This window comes from Marmota monax, unplaced genomic scaffold (assembly GCF_021218885.2).
Source record: "Marmota monax isolate L192 unplaced genomic scaffold, Marmota_monax_Labrador192_F-V1.1 WCK01_AAM20220418_F8-fsc00009, whole genome shotgun sequence".
Taxonomy (NCBI): Eukaryota; Metazoa; Chordata; class Mammalia; order Rodentia; family Sciuridae; genus Marmota; species Marmota monax.
The window spans coordinates 16,982,325-17,005,758 of NW_026694710.1; the positions used below are offsets into that span (position 1 = coordinate 16,982,325).

Genomic DNA, 23,434 nt, shown 5'->3' on the forward strand with positions numbered 1-23,434 from the left:
CACTCTTACTTAGATAAATAATGTATTTTAGGAGGTTTGTTTTGCAATGGATTTCCAGCTCCTCGTGCAACTGCCCTCTGCTGCCACGCGCGCTCTCGGCGCTCCACTGTCGGGGGCTGGACCCTCCTGAGTGACAGACGGTCAGAAGGCGGGGCTTTGCCGGTGTCTCCACCCCCGGGGCGTGGTGGATGTGGGCGTGGCTGCAGGCGCAGGTCCGGGGCGGCAGAGCTCGCTTGCTTTGGTGGAGGGCTACGCGGCGTTGCCAGTGCGGCGCTCAGTCCGGTCTTCGGGAGCTGCGGCGCCGGCGGGGAGCAGCGGCATGGCGGCGGCTGCGGGCGAGGCGCGCCGGGTGCTGGTGTACGGCGGCAGGGGCGCGCTGGGCTCGCAATGCGTGCAGGCCTTCCGGGCCCGCAACTGGGTAATGTGGCGGGCCGGGCACTGTGGGGACCTGGCCCTGGGCTGCTTGTGCAGCGGAGGGAGAGGGCAGCCAGGAGGAAGCCAGGACCCCTGTGCACCTGGGACGCGGGTGCCTGCACGTGCGCGCACAAGTCTGCAGGTCTCTGTCTTGCAGACATGCGGGCCCCAGTGCCAGGAGGTGGTGGTGGGGCTGCCTACTAAACTCTCACCTGGCCCAGAAAGTCCAGATCAGTTCCAGAGGGGGAGGAAGAGGAGCCGGGGTGAGAGAATGTAGAAGGAAGCCTCTAGAATTAGACTGCCTGTTGCCTCTGGTTACTAGGCCCACGACCGTGAATTGATTACTTAACGCCTGCAAACCTCAGTTTCCCCTTACATAAAATGGGATTACTGATGGCGTTTACCCCTTGGGGGAGTTTTGAAGAGTAAATGAGATAATTGATGTTGTTGCAGGTAACTTATCTGACACACGTGCCAAAAGCTATTTAAATGCCAGTTATTTTTGATGTTACTATTACCACCCCTGTTCCTTTAGCTCCTTTGGACCTGCCAATTTGAAGACAGCCCGCAGCTGCGGCCAGCTTTTTAACAAAGAATATTTCAACTACTTTTTGTAATCAAGTGTCCAGTCTCAGAGAGTGGCAGGTGCAACAGGGCTAATGGTGGGAGGGGCAGGGACTCTTGAGCCATCTGCTCAGCACATGGGTCTTCTCTGCAGCTGCCACATGCTCAAAAGTCCATCCTGGAGTTGTGGGGCACCTTCCCCGTGAGTTTAGTTAGCAGAGGCAGCAGCCTGGGTAAGGGAGTCCCCTTGGATCACAGGGAGGGTCCCAGGGTTTTCTTCTCTCTCAAAACTTGGAATAAGCTTCTAAAGGATTCCAAACACACCTTTCCCTTCTGTCACCCACCTGCTCAGAACCTGGGAAGACTGGTTAGGGTGTCTTCCTAGGTGTGCAGAGATGGAGGTTTAGATGGCAGCGTTGAAGGAATGTCTGCTGGGGGTTAGGCACTGTGCCCCTACACATCAGAGCTCCCAGACTGCTAATTTCCTTTAGTCCTCCCTGTAACTTTAGTGGGGTGGATCCTATTAGTGTCTTGTTGTTGAAGACAGGGAAGGTTGTGCTTTCACTTGGCAGGGGGCACTTTGGTTTACCTCAGCCTCTGTTGGAGTCTGACCAACTAATTTACCTCTGACTCTGTCTTTTTCCCCTTTCCTTGTTGGCTCTTAGGGAGGGTTGGGAGGGAGTCTTTTTTGTCTCAGTATTCCCCGTGGCTTTTGGAATTCAAGTAATGAGAGTTGTTGAATGATTCTGTGGTCACAGCTTAAGGTAGAGATACTGACCTCTGGGGCCTTCAGACTGAAGGACCCTGGAGCTTTCTGAGTAAGAACCCTGTGTGCCTGGAGACTTAGCATCCTCCATTTCATGTAATTTTTGCTAACCTTGTCAGTCATATAACCCACTTTGTGTGGATGAGGAATGGCTGTGGTGTTTGAGGCTGAAAAAGCCTCTCAGTGGCAGAACCAGCATCCACTGTGATCTGTCCAACTCCCAAACCTCTCTGCCATAGACATGCATCCTCCAAACTACTGGCCTCCACGGGAGGAATCTGGTCAGCCACATGCTGTTGTATAGTCTGAGAGCTAGAAAGGGTTTTACATTTTCAAATGGTTAAAAAAAAATCATAAGAACAATATTTTGTGACGTGGAAATTATATGAAATTCATAGTTCAGCATCTGAAGATTCATTGGAACACAGCCATGCTCCTTCATGTCCTGTTGTCTGTAGCCGGCTGTGTTCTGCTGCTATCATAACAGATTTGAGTGCTTGTGACAGAGACCATATGCCAGCAAAGCCTGAAGTGATTACTATCTGGCCTTTACAGAAGATTTGCTGACTCCTGGTGTCTCTAGAAGTGTAGAGAAGGAGGGGAGGTGTTTGGAGTGAAAATGCACGGGGAGGAGGTGAAATCTGGGGCCAAAGTCACAAGTTTCTGGGAGAGGTCAGTTGCTTCTCTAGTGGGTTTTCATTTAAGTGTTGAGCATCCTTACAGCAAAAAATCTGAAATGCTCCCAAATCCAAAACTTTTTGAGGGCCAGCGTGATACCCTAGCTGAAAAATACCACACCATGAAACTTTGTGGCATGTACAAAATTATTAAATATATTATGTAAGATTACCTAGAGGCTTTGGGTGTAAGGTATATATGAAATGTAAGTGCGTTTATATTTTGACTTGGGCCATCGCAAGATATATTATGTGTGTGCTAATATTCTAAAATCTGAAAATCTCCAAAATCTGAAATAAGAATTTTAGATCAGGGATCCTCATCCTGTGAGCCTCTTTTCTTTTTTTTTTTGTCTCCCCTCATTTCTGGGTGTGGATGTGGATCTTTAAGGGAGTAACGTGGTGTCTCTGAATCAAAACTATTTTCTTCTCCCTAGTGGGTTGCCAGCATCGATGTGGTGGAGAATGAGGAGGCCAGTGCTAGTGTCGTTGTTAGGATGACGGACTCCTTTACAGAACAGGCTGCCCAGGTAACTCCAGAAACATCCCCAGGGATGGGCCACGAAGCCCCTTATTGTGTATTCTTTTTTGTTTTTACAATCATTATTTCTATAATTATGAAAGAAAGCCATTTGTGCTCATGGAGGAAAATTTGGACAAAGTGATAAAATACAAAGTTAATTATATAATCTATGTCTGAATAGCTCATTGTGGCCTGTTTTCTTGTCTTTCCTATGCAAACCATATGTATTACTTTTGAAAGTTGGGGTAGTTTTGTATTTTTTTTGTACTAGGATCAGCTTTTTAATTTTTCTTTTAAATTTCTTCTGTAATTTAAATTCTTCAGCACTTAAAAAAAACCTTTGGGATGTGCACTTTTTCATATTGTTGATTGACCACAGTTTACTTATTTCTATTTATTGTACACTTCAGTTTTTTGCAGATTTTCATTTTGTTTCTTATTATTTATCAAGAATGGTGTGGTGAATATCTTTGTCTACATAGCTGATTTTTGGTATACATTCTACAATGTGAAGTTAGCTAGTTCAAAGGATGAATGTTAACATAGGATATTTTAAATTAAAAACTATATGCATATCATAAAACAGACTGAACACAGTTATATAAATATATAGGTAAACTGTAAAATGCTTCCTTTTCTCCTCACTTTACTCCCCCAAAGGCAGCACTGTTAACTGCAGCGATGTCTTGGTATAAATGCCTTAGATGCTCTTAGGCAGCTCTTCCTTTCTGGAGGAGCCCTTTCGAGCCGCCTGGAGGACTCTGTTTAATGTCTCATGCTGGTAGTCAGCCCTCATGCCTCAGGAAATCTCCAGGTCATCCTGTGCGATGTACTGTGTTTTCACAACCATTCATGAGGCAGGTGAGAGGATCATGTTATTCCTGGGAACACTGGGTTTCAGACACTAAGTGCCGTGGTCAACAAGCTAGTTCCTGGTGGAATCAGGGACATGGGTCCTGACACTAATGTGGCTTCTAAGTGGGTCACCTTTTCCTTTTTTTTTTTTTTTTTAATATTTTTTAGTTGTCAATGGACCTTATTTTATTTGTTCATATGCGGTGCTGAGAATCGAACCCAGTGCCTCACACATGCCAGGCAAGTGCTCTACCACTGAGCCCCAACCCCAGCTCCCACTTTTTCCTTTTCATGTAATTGTGCTCTCCTTGATGATCTTACACTGATGGATGTTTTCTGATTTTTGGCCGTTTTGACAACAAATTTAAAGAATTTCTAAGGTGATGTGTATATGATGCAGAAAATACAGATAAGCAAAAAGAAGAAATTGTTGATAGTTTCACAATGTAGTTAATGTATTTTTAAGTTCACCACCAATCCATCTCTCCAAACATGCAATTCTAAAATATTTAAGAATAAAATTGAGCATAACTTGCAGCTCATTTGCTCTTTCTAGAGTATCAGATTGATGTAGGATAGAATTAAAAGCCGGATGACTTACTGTGGAACATAGTCATCTCTTGATACCTATGGGGAGGTGGTTCCTGAACTTTCTGTGGATATCAAAATGTTCAGATGCTCAAGTCCTTTATATAGAGTAGTATAGCATTTTCAGTAACCTACATGCCTCCTGTATACTTTTACCCTCTCTAGACTACTTATGAGAAGTAATACAATGCTGGTGCTATGTTAGTATATGTTATGATGATAAGAAAAAAGTCTATACATGTTTATTACAGATGTAGTTTTTCCCTTTGAAAATTTTCTTTCCAAGGTTTGTTGAATCAGATGTGTAGCCCATGGATGGCGGACTGTGTTTTCATTGTTCTTATTTTTCTTAATATGGTCCTAATGTTTGCTCTACTTACATGTTAAAAATTGAACTTAATGAGTATAATAATAAAGTTGACCTGGCTTCTTTAGTTGCTAGGCACTGTTCTAAGTGCATTATTTACTTTAATTCATCTAGTCTCCATGATACCCTCAAAACAAAGTTTCTAATTTTATCTCCCTTTTAGAAATGGGGAAATGAGGCACAGAAGGACCTTTGGTATTTGCTCAAGGTCAAACAGGTAGGAGGTGGCATAGTCAGAATTTGAACCTGGGCAATGGGATTATTTTAATGACTGTGTTTTTAGCCACTGTGCTGAGTTTCCCCAGAGCAAACTACTTCATATGAACAAAGTAATTAAAAAACAAAATGGAAGGGCAGTGCCAGGGCTCGGCAGGCAGAGGGTCTTTTGGGTGTGGGTCTCTGCAGTCAGTTCCTGCTATCTGCAGGTTCTGAAGTCCCTGTGGGTTTTTGAATGTGGCTGTTGTCCCCACCTGAAACTCGACTATAGAATGCATCTGTAAGAGACTGAGGAATGCCTTAATTTTTGTGGCTCAGCTTTTAAAATTATTTATTTATGGATCAACAGCATGATAGTTAGTTTTTAGTTTTAAAGCTCCACAAGAAGAAATTCAATCCTGAGACATGTAAAATTGGCCAATGGGTAGGAAATTAGTGACAAGATTTAAAAGACAGTAAGGGTATAGAAGATTCTTGGGCACGGAGCCAAAATTTAAGTGGAGGGAATTTAAAACAGTCTCATTTAAATTTTATTGTAAACATGAAATGTAGATGCTTTAAAAAGGAAAATAAGTCAAACAGGTCATGGTTGCTGGCTCCATGTGTCCCTAAAATGTAGACTGTGCTGGGTTAGGTATGGGGTCTGTGCATGTGCAGCTGTCAGGGAGCTGATCCAGCTTCTGGCAGGCAGATGGACTCTGAGCTCTGGACACAGCTTCAGAGAGGAGAGAGGGGCCAAGGGGCAACTCAGAGCCACAGGAGGAAGGTCAACAAAAGATGCATCAGGTTAGGTGGAGGCCAAGGGAGATTTGGGAAACTTCTGAAAAATGAAAGGTGAGGCATGTAGGGGAGGGAAGATTGGTTTCCACTGGTGATTGAAGGAGCAGTTGAGCCCACCGAAATTGCCTGGGAAGAGGTAATAGACGGAGGTGTTGCTGGAGAGACCCTGGGTCCTGATGTAAATCCTTAGAAGATTGACGTTAATGAGCACTCGGGAGGCATCACCTCAGCCATTCTAGAGAACTCAGGAAGAGTCATGGTCCCTGGCCAGAGTGGCCTGTCTCGCCAGACTGTTCTTTTAATAAATTGAAACAAGAGGCCATGAATATATTTTTTGTGCTTTCAAATTTCAAACAAATGTGGATCATTAAAACGAACCCCATGTAATCAGTATTTACCAACATTTTACCTTGACTGTCTTTTTTTCTTGTGCTTAATTTTTCTTTAACATTTTCTGTGAGTTGCAGTTAAAGGGCTTATTAACTGGGAACAAGTAGAATTGATTTTCTTCTCAGATTATGATTCCATGATTTGCAAAGAAAGTCTGGAGAGGAGTTCACCAGAAGGTTAGCTGTGGGCCATGAAACCTAGGGAGAAACCTTGTTCTCCTTTTCTTTATTCATTGCTGTGTTTGGGGGGAAGCTGTCCCTACCTTTTAAAATATTATACGGAGGCTCTAGATTGCTTAATGAAAATCCCACTGAAATGTAATTGGCTTCTCTATTCAAAACACCCCTCAGAGGTCAGTCTTTCTGTCTGGTGTCCTGTGTTGATAGCCAGCACTATAAACTGGCTTAGAATGAAGAGGAAGAGAAACCAAGACAACTGTCAGGATACAGACTGTCTCAGGCTGCCCTACAGCTCATGCATCTGCTTGTTCCCTTGCTCAAGGTGACTGCTGAGGTTGGAAAGCTCCTGGGTGAAGACAAGGTGGACGCCATTCTCTGTGTCGCTGGAGGATGGGCTGGGGGCAATGCCAAATCCAAGTGTGAGTTCTTTTCCGAGTTAATCATTCACATTACTCTGCTCTTTGTCCATCTGATGCGGATCAGGTGTTGGCGAGATGCTAGGCCAGCTGTTTTTCTGTGTGTCTCCCAGAATCTTTACAGTAGCTCTGTGACTTAGTCCATTTCGTGCTGCTACAACAAGAATGCCTGAGAGTGGGTCAGTTATAAAGATCAGAAATTTATTTCTTACGGTTCTGGAGGATGGATTAAGTCCAAAGCTGAGACTTGGTATCTGGTGAGGGCCTTCTTGCTGCATGATCCCATGGTGGAAAGCAACAGGCAAGGGAGCAGGAGGGAGAGGGGGTGGGAGGACAGGAGTTCATCCCTTTATCAGTGAATAAACTCCTGCAATAATGACATTAATCCGCTCATGAGGACATAATCACTTTTAAATGTCTCAACCCTCTTTACTTTTGCACTGAGGTCAAAGTTTCCAACAGGTAAACTTTTGGGGACACATTCAGACCACAGCACTCTCAGGTAGTGATTAACACCTGTCTTTTAGAGATGAAGAGAAAACGTCCCACAGAGGGAGAGAGGGAAGGTAGACATTGAGTTTGAAACTCAAAAATAGAGACAGAATGAAATAAGCTGTTTCTGCCCAAATTCTCAGAGTTGATTCTATTCAGGAATTGGGGGATGTGCATGAACTTGAGAGATTTTTCTGCAGGTCCAAAGAACTCAGATTTGATCTTTTGCTGCATCCGATTACATTTTTCAACTTTTTATTAGGAACATTTTTCACACACACAGAAAATGCACACAAGGCTATTTCACCAACCCGATTACTGCACAAAATACCAGTCTCATGTTTAAATGTGACTCAGAGAACTTCAATTCCTCTTTAAATGGCTTTGTTTAGTATAAAAGAGATGGTAAAATTAGGAAACTTCCTTTTTCTTTATTAATTGCTGCTTTTGAGGGGGCTCCTTAGTGTTATAAAGAGGCTCTAAATTGCTTCATGGAATAGTCATTACGCCCTCCAAGTAGACTCAACAGTTGTTAACGTTTGCCAAACTTAACGCTCTCCTGCTTTCTTGCATGCCTGCACTTTGTGTATGGCTTTTTTGTTAGCCATTGGAGGGAAAGTACATGTCACCTCACCTCAGCATGCACCTTTTCCAACGGTGAGCCTGTTTTCCTACATTATCCCAACACCATTGTACCTATGAAGATTGACAGTAATTCTATAGTTAATAATGTCAAGTTGCAAACTGTTGCTGTTTTTAGTCTCTTCATGCAGAATTCTTCCCCTACTCCCATGAGACTTTTTGTCGAGTCGCAGGCAGTTTTCAGAAATAGAATGTCCCATGTTCTGAACTCTGTTGTTTCCTCCACGATATCATTTGACGTGTTCCTCTGTCCCTGCTGTTTCCTTGTGAACTGGAAGTTAGATCTAGAGACTTGATAAGATTCAGGTTAAACATTTTCGAGGTGGGAGTTCTTGAATGATGTCGTGCACTGAGTATTACACCACACGGAAGCCCAATGTGTCAGGTGGCCCTGCCCCTGTCAATGCCAGATTTAATGCTTGGTTAAGGGGGTAAGTGTCCTACTTCCACGTTTTCATGTTTGCAGAGTACATGACGCATCAGATTATGTATAGAACTGCGTCCCCCATGATTTTAAGCACCCGTTGGTGACCCCTGCCTAAAGCCATATGCTGGCAACTGGAAAGTGGTAGTTTACTAATTTTAACATCCCTTTTAAACGTATTAGCTAAAGTCATTTAAAGAGGAATTGAAATTCTGTGAGCCACATTTAAATGTGAGATTTTGTGTTTTGTGGGATAGTTAGGTTGGCAACATAGCCTGATGACCTTGGGTGTATTTTGGAAGCAAGAAATGATAAATATGGGTCCAGCACATTTTTTCCTAGTATTTTTTAGTAGGAAAATGCAACCCCTGGTTTGCGCCTGCCGATCCCTCTATGAGGAGGGCATTCTTTCTGGATCATGGGGTTCCATGTGTCCTGTTAGTCGCCCCTTGGTGGGGTGACATGTTACCACTTGTCCTTCCTGCCTATCTGGCAGGAGGCTAAAACATGTGTGACAGGGTTGTCATTTCAGTTCCCTTTGGGAGCTTTAGCTGACAGTAACCTTTCAGTCACAAACAATGTAGCTCTGCCAAAGCCCTCTTTATGGCCTTATGGTAACATCCCTCGGATTTTCATCATGGATAAAAGCCCACATAGTCATATAGGTTCTTGTTTTAAATCTAATGCCTTTTGTAAAATAAAATAATCTATGAATTAATGCCAGTGTGGCAGTTTGGTGACTCCAGATTTACTTGCTAAATTTTTTTTTTTTTTTTTTTTTTTTTAATAAAGAGAGAGTGAGAGACCGAGGGAGAGAGAGAGAGAGAATTTTTAACATTTATTTTTTAGTTCTCGGCAGACACAACATCTTTGTTTGTATGTGGTGCTGAGGATTGAACCCCGGCCGCACGCATGCCAGGCGAGCGTGCTATCGCTTGAGCCACATCCCCAGCCCCAACTTGCTAAAATTTAATGGCTAAAATTTTCCTGGTTAGCAGGTGAGGAAGCTGAGACTTGGTGGTCACATGCCCGGGTTTGAGCCTGTGCCTGCCTCTCTGACTACCCAGCCCTGTGCTGTTGGTATTAGACCCTGCAGGCAGGGGACCAGGGGGCTGTAGGGACTCCTTGAGTTAGGGCTTGATGTGTTGAGCTCTCCTTTGATTTTCTTCTCTGGGAAACTGAGCCCACATGTTTTTCTGCTTAGCTCTCTTTAAAAACTGTGACCTGATGTGGAAGCAGAGCATGTGGACATCCACCATCTCCAGTCATCTAGCCACCAAGCACCTCAAAGAAGGAGGCCTCTTGACCTTGGCTGGTGCCAAGGCTGCCCTGGATGGGACTCCCGGTAAGCCTTTATTTTCCAGCTGTGAAATGGGAATGTTGGCATTGCATGTTGGGGCTGCTGAGCACTTCATGGAATGAGGACTACTAAAGCCCTTTATGCTCTCAGGTGCTTTAAGGTTGGATGGATTTTACTTCCTTTTATTCCTGACTCTGTAGTGGGAGGGGTCCTGATCTTTTCATTTGCATTTGTCCTCATGTCACACTGACTAAGGAATACTAGTCTGGCACCCCTATCTGGTCCATTTAGGTGTGGTCCACCCAGGAGTGAATGGTGTGGTGGGTATTCGCTGGTTGATAAATAGGTTTTATTATCATTGCACGTGGTCACTCATCCCAGAGAAGGAGCTTGGCAGCTGGAAGTGGTGAGGACTCTGGAATGAGAGGCTAGGAGTAGATGCCCCATTCTGTTTTCTCTGACCAAATTTCTGTTGTTGTTTCCCTAATTGTACAACAGTGACAATAATATCCAACTTGAAGAGTCACTGTAAAGCTGTAGAGCTGTTGAAGGGTGGATAGTGTCCAGCATGGGGTGAGACCAGTACACGGAAGGTCTTACTAGGTGCACATCAAATGGTAGATCTTATTATATTCACTCTTTGCCTTTCAGATATATTCTCATTTAATCTTGGGGTAGGTATCACTGTTTGCTGTTTGAATATATAAGTTCGGGAGTTAAGTCTAGGTTTATACAGTAGAGATGCAAACTTGCTTTGAACAAAAACTCTGACCCTTTCTGAATTGTGTGCTGTTTCCATTCCATTGTGCAGACCCCAGCGTCCTTTGCCTTTGTTGTTTCCTGTATTCGTTTGCTGGGACTGCCACACACTGGGTGGCTTAAACAATAGAAATTCATTTTCTTGCCTTTCTCGAGTTGGAAGTCTGCAGTCAAGATGTTGGTAGTGTTGGTTTCTCCTGAGGCCTTTCCTTGGCTTACAGGTGGCTGCCTTTTACCTGTGTGCTCACCGTCTTCCATAAGTTTGTGCTCATTTCCTCTCCTTAGGAGGATCATGTTGGTCTGAGTTCCCACCCTAATGACCTCACTTTGATCACTTTCTTAATGACTCTTTCCAAATATAGTCACATTCTTGGGGGAGGACTGCTGATTAGGACCTCAAGTAAACTTGGGGGATGCACTCCCCTTGGAACAGGCTAAAGTGCACAGAGGGGAAGAAAGTGTCCCCTAAACTCCTGGTTGTTGTTTTTTTTTAAAGGGAACTTTTTTGGATCTAATAATGGAGACCTGGGGCACCTTCTCAATTTTAATGTAACTCACTGAACAATGAGGCCCTTATTAATTAGTGATTTCTTTTTCTTATTTTGGTACCAGGGATTGAACTCAGGGGCACTTGACCACGGAGCCACATCCCCAGTCCTATTTTGTTTTTTAAAATAGAGACAGGGTCTCACTGAGTTGTTTAGTGCCTTGCTTTTGCTAAGGCTGGCTTTGAACTCATGATCCTCCTGCCTCAGCCTCCTGAGCTGCTGGGAGTGTGCCACCAGGCTTAAGTAGCGATTTCTTGCCACTCATTTTCTTATTACATTTCCCAGAGCATATGATTGTACAAGTCCATGGCTGTTGTTATAATTAAATCTGTGTAGATGTTAGATGTTTGGTTGAGGTCTGATTTTATTAAATGTGACATAGGCCAGAGGTACTAAAAAGTAAATACAGAAATGAATAATAGTTTGACATTTAGAAACAAAACCCTAGGACTGAAAGACTTAATTTTTCTAAAGGACAAAGCAGTCCTCTCTCTTTTCCTTTGGTTTCTAAGTTCAGATCGTCCCCGACTTTCAATAGTAATTCAATTTTCCAATTTTTTGACTTTGCAGTATGAGAAGGCATACCTGTTATTCAGGTGTTCACTTTCAGTACAGTATTCAACAACTTACATGAGATAAGCTCTTTGTTAGATGATTTTGCCTGATTACAGCTCATGGAAATATTTGAACATGTTTAAGGCAGGTGAGGCTGAGCCATGCTCTTTGCTAGATGTGTTTTCAACTTGCTGTTTCAGCTGTCCATGGGTTTATCAGGATGTGGCCCATCATAAATTGAGAAGCATCTGTATCCTTCTTTATGTGCCTGTAAGCCCTGAAAGTATCTACACTGGTCTTCTATGGTGACTCTCATGCTTACTCACCATTACATATTTGACAAGTTCCTTGACCACTTTGAGCCTTGTTTGTTATCTGTAAAATGAAGATAAGTAATGATTCTCCTGTATGTGGTGGTTGTGACTTGTGTACGTCTTGACGGAGGTAAATGGCTCGGAGGGTATTGCAGCAAGTCCATAACAGTGTGAATGAACTCTTAGTGCATGCTCCAGGCTTTCTTTTGCCCAATGACTGCTGCTTACAACAGTCATAAATTTATCTCTAAACTCTTAGGTTAGATGTTAAGCTTATTTGAGGCATGAGATCTTTTTGTTGTTATTGTACTGTGGATGGAACTGAAGGCCTCATTCATGCTAGGCAAGTTAAGCTATGTCCCCAGCCCTTTTTAATTTTTCTTTTTATTTTCAGAGAGAGTCTTACTAAGTTGCCCAAGTTGGCCTTGAACTTATGATCTCCTGTTTCAGTCTCCCAAGTAGCGGGTCTTACAGTCATAGGTGTCCATGCCTGAAGAGTCATGATGTCTTTCAACTTTGTTCAGATATCTCCCTGCCAAAAAAAAAGATTGGTGGGGCTGGGTTTTGTGGCTCAGTGGTAGAGCTCTCTCCTAACATGCGAGGGGCTCTGGGTTCAATCCTCAGCACCACATAAATGTAAAATAAAGATGTTGTGTCCACATAAAACTAAAAAATAAATAAATATAAAAAAAGATTGGGGAAATCTATTTATACTTTGAAAATAAATGATGAATCAAGCTTAATAGCCCCTTAAACCCAAGAAGATTTGTTCAAACATAATTTTTTTTTTTTCTTTTGGAGAGATACTGAGTAAATGTCCCACTGAGTAAATGTTCTCCCTCTTTCCAGGGTTGTATTTGAGGGCTGTTTATTAGAGGATAAATCTACTAAAATGATGGATCACTGTGCAGTGATTAGAGTCTTTGTAGGAATTACACTGATCATTGTATAATTTGGGAGACAGTGTTTTTCTTCTTTGTGAGGTGTACTTTTGTTTTGGATTTCGCAAATGAGCTCTTACCCACTTTGTGTGCCAAAGGTGGTGTTCTGTAGGGCTCAGCCATTAGGGTTGCTTGTTGCTTTCTTCCCTTCCCCAGATCCCCTCTCTTGGGACTTTGCTGAGTTTGTCATGTTTTTTAATTCACTGTTGGCTTCCTGATCCCTGATTAAATAGAGAAGCGCAGGATGGTGAAACACTCTCCTTGTGCTTCTGAGTACTTTTTGAGACCTTGACCCTCTTTTGCAATTCTTGGTGATTGTGGAGGCTGGTTGGTGGTTGGTTCCTGGCTGGGCTGTGGTGTCCCTCCCCCTGGGCCTGGCTGCCCCTGAATGATGGCATTAGCAGTACACGCGGTGCTGGGGTTTTTTAGGGAGGCTGCTGAGGTCTGGAAGGAATGGTAGCTTTCTGAAGGGGGAGGTGTGATGGGATCACCCGTGCTCACTGTTGCTGTGACAGGATCCAGTGAGCAGCTGCAGTTGGGTGCAGTGGGGAGCACAGAGAGGAGGGACACCCTATTTCTGCCACATGTTTGTGGGGCAAACACACCTCCCCTAATAAAAGGTATCTCTTGCTTCAGGCAGCAAACCTCATTAAATAGTGGGAGGGAAGAGAGACTTAAAGGTAGCATGATACATTGGTCAAATTGGCTCAGGTGGTGTGCCTCTCACATTGTACAGCTTATGGTACATCAGTTCATCTCAGTAAATTTGTTTGGAAAAAAAGTCTAATTTTTTTAGGCATCTGTCTTGCAGTGTTAGGTTTATTGGGTCAAGTTCTGTATGGGCTTGATATCACTCTGTCTGCAGAGGTACCTCTAAAGTAGGTGCAATTGTTACCCCTTGCATGTAGGCAAGAAAACCAAAGTTCAGTGATGCTAAGTGACTTGTCTAAGACCACTCAGCCAGGAAGTAGTGAGTGAGCTAGTAAGTAGCAGATTGGTGTGGATACTGCATCGATCCATTGACTTGGTCATTGTATTGAGTGCTTGGGATGGCTCAGGGGTGCTGGTGGTGAGCATGGGACACTGTGCCCAGTTGAGGTCTAAGCAAAATGCTCTGGGGAGAGCAAAGGGGAAGGGGGACCCCAGCTCTGGGAGGTTTTGTGGAGGGAGCTGATTTGATCAGGATCTAGGAATTTGAAAAGAACCACATAATCATCGCTGCTGCATTAATTATGTTCACAAGGATCCTGTGCATCCTACTTGCACCAAAGGTAGTTTATTTTTTTTTAAATTTATTTATTTTTTTAGTTTTTTTTTTCGGCGGACACAACATCTTTGTTTGTATGAGGTGCTGAGGATCGAACCTGGGCCGCACGCATGCCAGGCGAGCGCGCTACCGCTTGAGCCACATCCCCAGCCCCACCAAAGGTAGTTTAGTAATAAATGTTTTTTGAGTAATACTGGCACAGTTTTTCTTTTAAAGCTTCACATTGTGGATGCACCACTTTTTTGCCAAAGATTTTGGCATAAAATCTGTGACAATTCCGCAGTAAAATATGTAGAACTTAAGGGGAAAGATGAGAAGTTGCTTTAGTTTTTATTTAAACAATTTTATTAATCAGCTTTTTAATTGGAAAACTAACCAATGCATGTAGCAAACGTCCACATGGAGCTAAAAGAAGTACAGTGAGCAGGAAGAGTCCCTCCCATGCAGCCTCTGGTCCTGCCGCTCTCCCTCCCCGGCTCTGCCAGTCACGCCTCTCCTGTACCCTTCTGGTAGCATCCTGTGCGTATTCTGTGTGCACCCACACAACGCCAGGTGCATTCACATGTTTAAAACAATAGTTCCATGGCTTTATAGAGGCATTTTTGTGCCTTGCTTTTTTTCACTTTCTCATAGATTGTTCTTTCAAAGTTAGTTTGTCTGGAATACTGAGAATCTAAGGGTAGTGGGAAGCGTTTGCACAGTTTTGATGAAGCAGAGCTCCCAGGCAGAACTTCGACTTCACACACTTTTTTGAGGACCGGTCCCTTGATTAAGCCCTGTTCTCCACCCTCACCTGTTGCCCTTTTCTGATTACAATGATTTCAGTCCTTATTGAATGCCACTCTTTGGATTGGGGCTACACTGTTAAATAGTTAAGATCCCTCCCTTGGGAGCTCTGGGAGTGAAGAAACCTGCTTGAGATGTAAGATGACTTTTTGTGTAAGTGCCTAGTGACGTGGGCATTAGTATTGCATTTGGTGGGGATGAACTGGAGGCTGAAGGGGCCGCTGACACTCGCCTGAGTCTCAGTGGTGAGGAACCACGCCTGGGTCCCAAGCTCTGACCTAGGTTCTTTTCCGTGGGCTGTGGGACTCCTCCTCAGGGCCGGGAGTTTCTTTGTGTTCCTAACACTGGATCTGTGAATTCACACATAGAAGAGGCTTGGTAATGGGATGGGTTCAGAGGGGTTTCCGTGTCTGGGAGTGGCAGCCCCTGGCAGCTGCTTTCCAGGCTCTGGCTTTGTAGGCAGTGGAGTGATGGCAGGTGGGCCCAGTGACACCAAAGAAATAATGTTGAGACCAGAATTGACAGTCGTGCAGAAGGAGTGCAGGCTGCTGTTCCCATCTCTGGTGAGGAGACAGGCTGTAGATACCTTCAATGCATGCCTGCAGGATGATATGAGTAATGGAGAGCTGGCCTGGAGGGCGTCCTGTCTGTCCCGGCCCCCAGCAGAGCATCTCCCAGGCAAGGGGGTAGCTGGTGCCCCCTCACGAAGTTGCGCTCCCCGCCACCGTCGATGGGCAGTCTCTGGCTCCATGTGCTCTCTGGTTCCTGAGGCCTTTTGTGGATATGGTCTCCTTTGATCCTCAGCCTTGTGAATAAATTGAGATCTGAGTTGCCACTTCCATTTACGGATGGAAAAACAGGCCCAAGGGGTCTGTGATTTTGTAGTTGTTGGTAAAACAGGAGTGAGAGCCCCACTTTTTGAATTCTAGGTCCAGGACACTTCCTTCTGCTTTTTATTACAGCTGGGGAAGAAGAATTGGCAATGACACCTGGGGGTCTCTAGGAACCTGTGTTCCTGGAACCTGGCCAGAGGCTACAGCCCCTGCCTGCCTGACCCTGTCCCCTCTTTCTCTTTGCTCGCTGTCTGTTTTCAGTGTGAGTGTGTAGGTGAGGTGCCCTGCCTGAAGGAGGCGGCCAGATGCGGCTATTGATAAAATTTTAAGGAAACAAAGATGTACAAAGGAGATCACATGTTCCTGTGGTCACTCTGGAAGCCAGAGGTAACTGAGACGTTTTTTTCTCCCCATTTCCCAGGAATGATTGGCTACGGCATGGCCAAGGGTGCTGTCCATCAGCTCTGCCAGAGTCTCGCGGGCAAGAATAGCGGCATGCCACCCGGGGCTGCTGCCATCGCCGTGCTTCCGTAAGTGCTTGGGGGTTTCCTGGATGCCATTCACTTCTGCCCACCTCTGTCCAGTGCCAGGAGCTGATGGTTGTCTCAGAGTTGCTTTCTGCCAGGGACTTGTGTGTTCATCATCTCAGATTCCAAAATTCACCAGAGACCCTTGTCTTGGTCTGTTCCTGCTGCTATAACAAAGTATCTTAGGCTGGGTGATTTATAAGCAACAGAAGTTTATTGCTCACAGTTCCGGAGGCTGGGAAGACCAGACTCAAGCTGCCTGCCGGATTGATGTCTGGTGAGAGAGCTTATTTCTCATAGATGCTGTATTCTCTGTGAGGTCACATGGTGGAAGGACAACAGGGCTCCCTCAAGCCTCTAATCCCATACATGTTGAGGGAGCTCTCATGACCTGATCGTCTCCCCCCCCCACCCCCAGATCTATCAATTGTTTATCACTTACCAACTTTTGAGGTACATGAAGAGTAAGCTTCTTAAAAACTTCGTTGGAGTCACCCCTATCCCATGGTCCCCTTTCCCTTCTCCCACTCTCTATACCCAACTAAGTGTCACCAGAGCATTTAGTTAAGCCATTATTTCGGCTAAGCCAAGTGCACTGCTGTTTTTTTTTTTTCTTCTGGCCTCAATTGTTATAGTTTCTCACCTTCTGCACGGATTTATTCCCTTTCTTTACCATACACACCAATACTGACGGGCCCGTCTCCTGATACCACCTGCAGATGGTATTTCAACCTGTGAACCAGGGCTGGGTGGCAGTAGGCAGGGGGTGGCATTCAGCCTGTAGCAGTGCATCTTCAGCTGTTGGATTAGATCAGGTGTCCAGAGTGGTTGATTAGCTGGTGGGACAGGTCTGTCCTCTTCTTTTCTTGGTTTCATTTCCCCCCCCCCCATTTTTCCCTGCGTCCTGCTTCCTTTAAAAGTAGTTTACACGTTCTGTTTTACCATATGTAGCCCCATTGTTCATGTTGTTAGGAGGTCAGTGTGTGTGAGAGAGAGAGAGTGTGTGTGTGTGCGTGTGTGTGTGTGTGTGTGTGTGTGTATGTGTCTATGTTGGGGGCCATGCATGGGTGGCAAAGTGAAGGAGGGTTTATGAGAGAATGTGGCAGCTATGGGCTGTGATCAGGAAGGAGGTCCCCAGTCAGTGTCCCATGTGGTGGCAGCGGCCTTGGTGGTGGCGTGTTCCTTCTCCCTGCAGGGATTCTAGCACCAACTGGCCTGCTTCTCTTGTGATCCTAGGAAGGGACACTGAGGCTGCCCAGGGACCACCTTTCCAGTTCCCTCTCAGTTGTGAGGTTTTACGACTCTGTGAACATCTGGCAGCTATTTTGAATGATTCCTGAGGCCAAAAAATCCAAAGATTTCATGAAGAGTAGACTTATACTTTAATATTTTAGTATTCTCATGTTAGAAGGAATGTCATTCCACTTGAATCCTTGGAAACGAGTCTGCTTCCCTTCAGGGAGCGTGTGGAGACTTCACAAAGCAATTCACTCCCATAAGGACCGTCTTTAAAAGGAAGGCAGAATATGGTTCTTCCCATTTTGATCTTGTCTGCCTCAAGGTGAGTGGCAGACAGCTTGATAGAGTTACGCTCAGGTGTGACTTTTGTTAGTATGGACGGCTTCCTGGTCTCTCTGATCATCCTCCTGTCTGATTTCTCGCATGGACGTCTGCTGGTGCCAGAGGCTCGGGGTGGTAATGGTGCATGTTTGCCTTTTCCTGCCCAGGAGGCCTGGGAACCTGCTATAAAGGTGATGCATAAATGACACGCTTATCTCTCTTTCTGTGTTACAGGGTCACCCTGGATACACCGATGAACAGGAAATCAATGCCGGAGGCTGACTTCAGCTCCTGGACACCCTTAGAATTCCTAGTCGAGTGAGTATTTCAGAGATGGCACTAACTCAGCAGCCCCCAGCCCCCAGTCTCTGCCTTGTATGTGCTAAAGGATAAGCCCATGCTCTGTCAGTTCATCAGTAATCCAAGGGTGGCCTTGGGAGGTCACTGGGCCTCTGGGGATATGTGACACTTCAGTCCAAATCTCAGGGTAGGTGGGTTGGGAGCTGAGTAATAGTGGAGGGGTTTATAGTGAATCCTGATCCCCCAGCCACCTTCCACTAAGCTGAAAATGTGAGTTAATGCTCTGGGCCTCAGTTTGTCTGGCTGTGTGGCGAGGCCCATGTTGATGGTTCAGAAGATGAAACGTGGTGGTGTGTGCTGAGCCCCTGGCACAGTGTTGGACCCTTAGCAAGTAAACCTTAGCTCCTGTACTGTCATTGCCGATGTGACCAGGGACCCCTGTGTAGTAGTGAGACTCTGGGTAGAAGGTCTGGGATCATGTTCTCCATCTGTCAAGCCATAGACATGCAGAAAGCTGAAATCTGTCCACCTGTTTGTGTGAACATGCGGCATTTGAGAGCTCACTAGAGAAAGGGTTGATTTGCTCTTCTTGCTTTTTCCATCTCAGTTTCTCAGACCCCTCTGTTTCATAATCCTGTATTCACTGAGCCCTAACTGGGGTCAGGTACCGCGCTCAGCCCTGGGCGCAGGGGGATGTAATCCCCTCTCTCATGGAGCCGGTGGGCCCAGCGGGTGGAGGCCGAGACCTCGCCCAGCAGAGCTGGCGTGTTAGATGCTCCGGTGGTTGTAGGGATGTTTGCACAGTGTGGAGGTGCTTCTGGCCTAATGTTTCAGGCTCGTTTAAATTAAATGGGGATACGTTTGGGGTTTGCATTTTATGTTTGCAACAAGTACCTACACTGTACTGGTTACGTGCCAAGCGGCCCTCTGAACACTGCATTGCAATTACTTAACGCTCAAGGCAGACTCTTTCCTCACTTAAGGCTTGGGGACTTGGGGACATTGTGGGGGTGAGTAACTTGCCTGAGGTCACAGAACAGAGCCAGAAATCAGACCCAGGCAGTGTGGCCCCCAAACCTGTAGTCTTAATAAATGGTATGTTGACAGTTGTTTCTGCCTGTGCTGGGAATCATGCTTAATGCTTTGTTTATAAAGAGAAAAAAGTCCAAAGTAGCAGAACAGATCAAGCTTTGAATTATGATTGCATTTGAATTCCTTTTTTTGACAGTGCTGGGGATCAAACGTAGGGCCTCAGACCTGCTAAATGGGTGCTCTACCACTGAGCTATATTCCCCGCTGATATTTTTTTTTTTTTTTTTTAAAGCCAGTGCTCCCAACAGCACTTGAGAGAGACATTGATCTAGGACCCTGACTCTAGATGGAATATATGGGCTCCCATGTGTGAATTTGTGCTGAGCCACAGACCCCAGAGGACTGGCTGTCTCAGGCATCCTTGGTCTAGAAATCATATTTAGCCATTTACAGTATTTGAAAACTCGCTGGATGAGCTGGTGTGAAATTTGCTTTGAAATGTCTGTGAGCACATTGCTTCCTTAGCATCCATGGTAAGGTTCTCTCTCATCCACTCCAAATTAAGAAGACAGACAATCAGAGACATGTACAATGAACACGGGAACCTATACACCTCCAGTGTGACCGGTCTTCCCCAGCGGGGCCGTGCTCTGCCTGCTCCAGGGCAGAGGACCACAACGTTGTAGTTTTTAGGGAGTTTTGCAGCCTCCGATTTCTGAGCCTGGACTTCTCTTGGCTCATTCAGCCCTCAGAGAAGGAGCTCGGATGACCTATAGCTGACCACCAGATCTACTCTAGAAGGTTATAGGTTGGCACGAGAGTGTCCCTAGAACCTTTGTGTGCTTTCTAAGGAGGTCTGGAGGACCAGCTGGCGAGCCGTCAAAGTGGATGCTGTACTCTAGTGTCAATGTTTTGTTTTTAAAAAATGTCACCTAGTTGTGGCTATTCCCTGTGAATTCATAGAATTCTTGCAGTTGTGTCTCCAGAGAGGTTCCTCCTGGCTGCCGCAGCAGGCTCAGGTGCCCCTCTCCCCAGTGCAGTTGTTGCCTGCTCTTGTTGCGGCTCTCAGCGTTTTATTGTAATAGTCTGGTTTTTGTATCTCTTTTTTCATTGCTTGGCACAGCTGTGGGTGTGCTTCACGGTATTTGCTTAAAAAAATAGAATTAATTTCCAAGGTGTAAAATTCAATTGGTTCCCTCCATATCTGTGGCTTCTGCATACTTGGAATCAACCAACCTTGGGTTGAAAATATTAGAGGAATATTTGCTTCTGTGCTGAACACGTGCAGATTTTTAAAATTGTCTTTATTCCCTGACCATTTGGTGTAACTACTGTTTACATGGATTTATATTGTGTTAGGTGTCTAGAGATGATCTGAAGTGCCTGGGAGGATGTGTGTAGGTTACATGCAAATGCTGTGTCATTTTATATGAAGGGCTTGAGCCTCTTCGGATTTTGGTATCCTCAGGAATCCTGGAACTAGTTCCCTGCAGATACTGAGGATGCCTCTGTTGTACATGTGTCTTTCTCTTAAATTAACTAAAGTCCTTTTTAATCACTTAAGATAACATCACCCTTATAAAGAATTTCAACAGTGCAGAAAAATACAAAAAATGAATGTTAAGGTCACATCAAATATTGTCACTCAGAAGTTAGAATGAACCAGAGACTGAACTCCCTGGGGCCCTTTCACAGCTGCTGCTGTATATCACCCTCCCTGCAGCCACTGATGTGAACATGAGCATGCCCAGACTTTTGTTTTGAAAATGTAAAGCTTTTTTTCTTTGTTCTAGAACCTTCCATGACTGGATCACAGGGAAAAACCGACCCAGCTCAGGAAGTCTAATCCAGGTGGTGACCACAGAAGGAAAGACGGAGCTCACCCCAGCGTATTTTTAAGCTTCATCTTCAGTGCCTGGGAGGGGCCTGCTATAAAAGTCACTAACCTGTCTCAGTGTGACCGTGTCTGGCCCTGTGTTTTCTGTAACCCTGGGTGTGGTACGAGATAGCGAGTCCTGGTTTTCTCTCACCTAACGTTCATTTGCTCTCCCTCTCCCTGGACAGTGTAATATGTTTATGTGAAATAACATGTGATTGGGGCCTGCAAGTAGCACCGCCAGTCTGTGCTGACTGCACGAGGCGGTCTCGGAACAGCCCGTCTGTGTCAGGGTTGTGCTGGATTGCTCTTGAGTCACTCGTCTGTTCCTGACAGAGGCTGCTGCCTCCACTAGATCAGTGATTTCTTGGTATTGGGTCATTTTGAGGGCTGAGTTATTTTTGAATGTCACTTATTGTTTTATGTCATAGATGTAGTTTTTGTGACCTTGAATTAAACTGCCTTAAAACTACTTTTGTGGTGTCAGCAAAATCCCCTGGACTCTATCATGGTGTCCTTTGCTTGTACAGTTGTCAAGTGTGCCCTAGCCTAGGGCTAAGTGTGCAAGAGAACTACTGGTGAGTCTTTGGAGTATTTTCTCCTAATAAATGCACTTCATTTACTGTGTTGTCTTCTTGAACCAAACTGAGCATCACGTGCAGTTGTCATAGACGGTGCGCTGGAATCACAGGCTGCCTGAGGGCTTTTATCTGCTGTTCTCAAAGGGGGCGAGTGGTTTTCTCCACACAGTAGCTGTCTGTCTTGGGCACATCTGACTCGGGGGGTGGGGGCATGGCCTTGTGCCTCTAGCAGTGGCTCTTCAGGTGACTGACTCGGGCCCACCTGGTTGGGAACTCATGGTGTAATCCAATGTAGTCATTTTGCAGATGAGGAAATTGGTCCAGAGAGACGATAACCATTGTTGCCAGTAAGTGCCAGGACTGAGCCCAGAGGCCCTGTCACAGACAGCTGCTGTGGGTAAAGGCCCATACTCTGTGTTTTCTTCTTTTTAATGAAGTGAAATTCTCATAAAATTACCCAAACTTATTAAATTAAAGTCAAGGTGAGCAATCCAGTGGCATTCACACACCCACAGGTTGTACAGCTGCTGCCTGTAGGCCCCAACTATATTCATCTCCAAAATAAAACCCCGGGGCCTTTCAGCAGTTCCTTTCCACTGCCCTCCGTGGTAGCTCCTCTGAGGACCTTATTGCACGGCATGTGTGTGAACTGCAGCTTTGTGTATTGTCATCCTTTGGTAGACGTTGGGCTGTCTGTCCTGTTGGCTGCTGTGAGTATTGCTGCCATGAACATTCATGTACAAGTGTTCAGACACTATTTTCAACTCTTGGTTAAATGCCAAGGAGCAAGGTTGCTTGGTATTATGGTAATTTCTTTGCCTAACTTTTTGAGTTTAAAAAAAATATTTTAGAATTTTTTTATTCTTGTCATTATTCTTCAGGGTGGTTTTATCTAAGTATGACAGGAAAGAATCTGGGAGCTCCCAGAAAGGTAGGACTGCTTATTCAGGGTCTCCCAGCTGGAGAGCATCACACCTGGAATTGGAACTCAGATCCAGCAGTTGATAGCACCTGCATAAGTTGCCTAGGTCCTCACACGTCCAGTCTTCCATCTCATCCTCAGAATTTCTAGGATGGGGCTGGGGTATAGCTCAGTGGTAGAGCACTTCCCTAGTGTGTGCAGTACCCTGGGTTTCATCCCCAGCACTGAAAAGTAAAACAAATGAATACCTAGGAAGGATGGCTCCATTATTTAGTTGAGGAAACAGTCCCCTATGTGACTTGCTCAGGATACAGTTAGATTCAGGAAAGCTGGTAGTTTTTATTCTACTTAGAAATCAGACCTAGTAAGTAATGATTGAGGTGTGTTTTTATCAGCAAAACTCAACATCATGTCAGCTATGCAGGGAAACTGTTTCCAGAGGCCAGCTTAGTTATCACACAGAAGGTAAGGAGGGGTAGCTTTGGAGCAGAGAGGAAATAAACTGGTAACTGGAAATGCACTAAATATGTGCCAAGAGGAGAAGAAGATCCAGGACTGAGTTCTCTAGAAGATTAGGAAGAAGAGAAAAATTAATAGAGGGCACTGTAATAGTCCATTTGTGCTACTCTAATGAAATACCTGAGGCTGGGTAACTGTATAAAGAAAAGAGATTGATTTAGCTCACAGTTCTGAGGTTACAACCTGCATCTGGTGATGGGGGCTTACGTTTTAACACATGAACCCTTAGGGGACATACCCAAACCATATCCAAGCCATAGGAGACACTGATGAGGAAGAACCAATAAGGCAAAAACTAAGGATGTGGTGTCATGGGGTAAAGTGAAAAAGTGTGTTAAGAGGAGATGGTGAACAGCAAGGCTGAATGTGGCTGAGAAGTAGGATGGAAGCTAAAACTGACCACTGTCCTTGTCATGGGGGGGTCATCACGATCCTGACGAGCATTTTCAGGGGTAGTGGGAGGACAAAGATTTGAGTGGACTTTAGAGGGCCTGGGAGGAGAGGGATTGTGTGCAGACACT

General features: G+C 45.0%; 1 protein-coding gene across 1 annotated transcript; it reads left to right on the forward strand.

The window, feature by feature from the left end:
* Window positions 1-225: 225 nt before the first annotated feature.
* Qdpr (quinoid dihydropteridine reductase) lies at window positions 226-21,513 on the forward strand. Its single transcript, XM_046423824.2, has 7 exons — window positions 226-418; window positions 2,859-2,951; window positions 6,642-6,738; window positions 9,498-9,638; window positions 16,018-16,126; window positions 17,918-18,001; window positions 20,809-21,513. The coding sequence occupies exons 1-7, from the start codon at window positions 320-322 to the stop codon at window positions 20,912-20,914; spliced, it is 729 nt and encodes a 242-aa protein (XP_046279780.1). The 5' UTR covers window positions 226-319; the 3' UTR covers window positions 20,915-21,513.
* Window positions 21,514-23,434: the final 1,921 nt, after the last annotated feature.

Coding starts and splice junctions, on each gene's coding strand:
- Qdpr (XM_046423824.2), top strand. CDS start 320: ATGGCGGCGGCTGCGGGCGAGGCGCGCCGGGTGCTGGTGTACGGCGGC. Junction 16,127..17,917: donor GCTGCCATCGCCGTGCTTCC/GTAAGTGCTTGG, acceptor TCTGTGTTACAG/GGTCACCCTGGATACACCGA. Junction 18,002..20,808: donor CCCTTAGAATTCCTAGTCGA/GTGAGTATTTCA, acceptor TCTTTGTTCTAG/AACCTTCCATGACTGGATCA.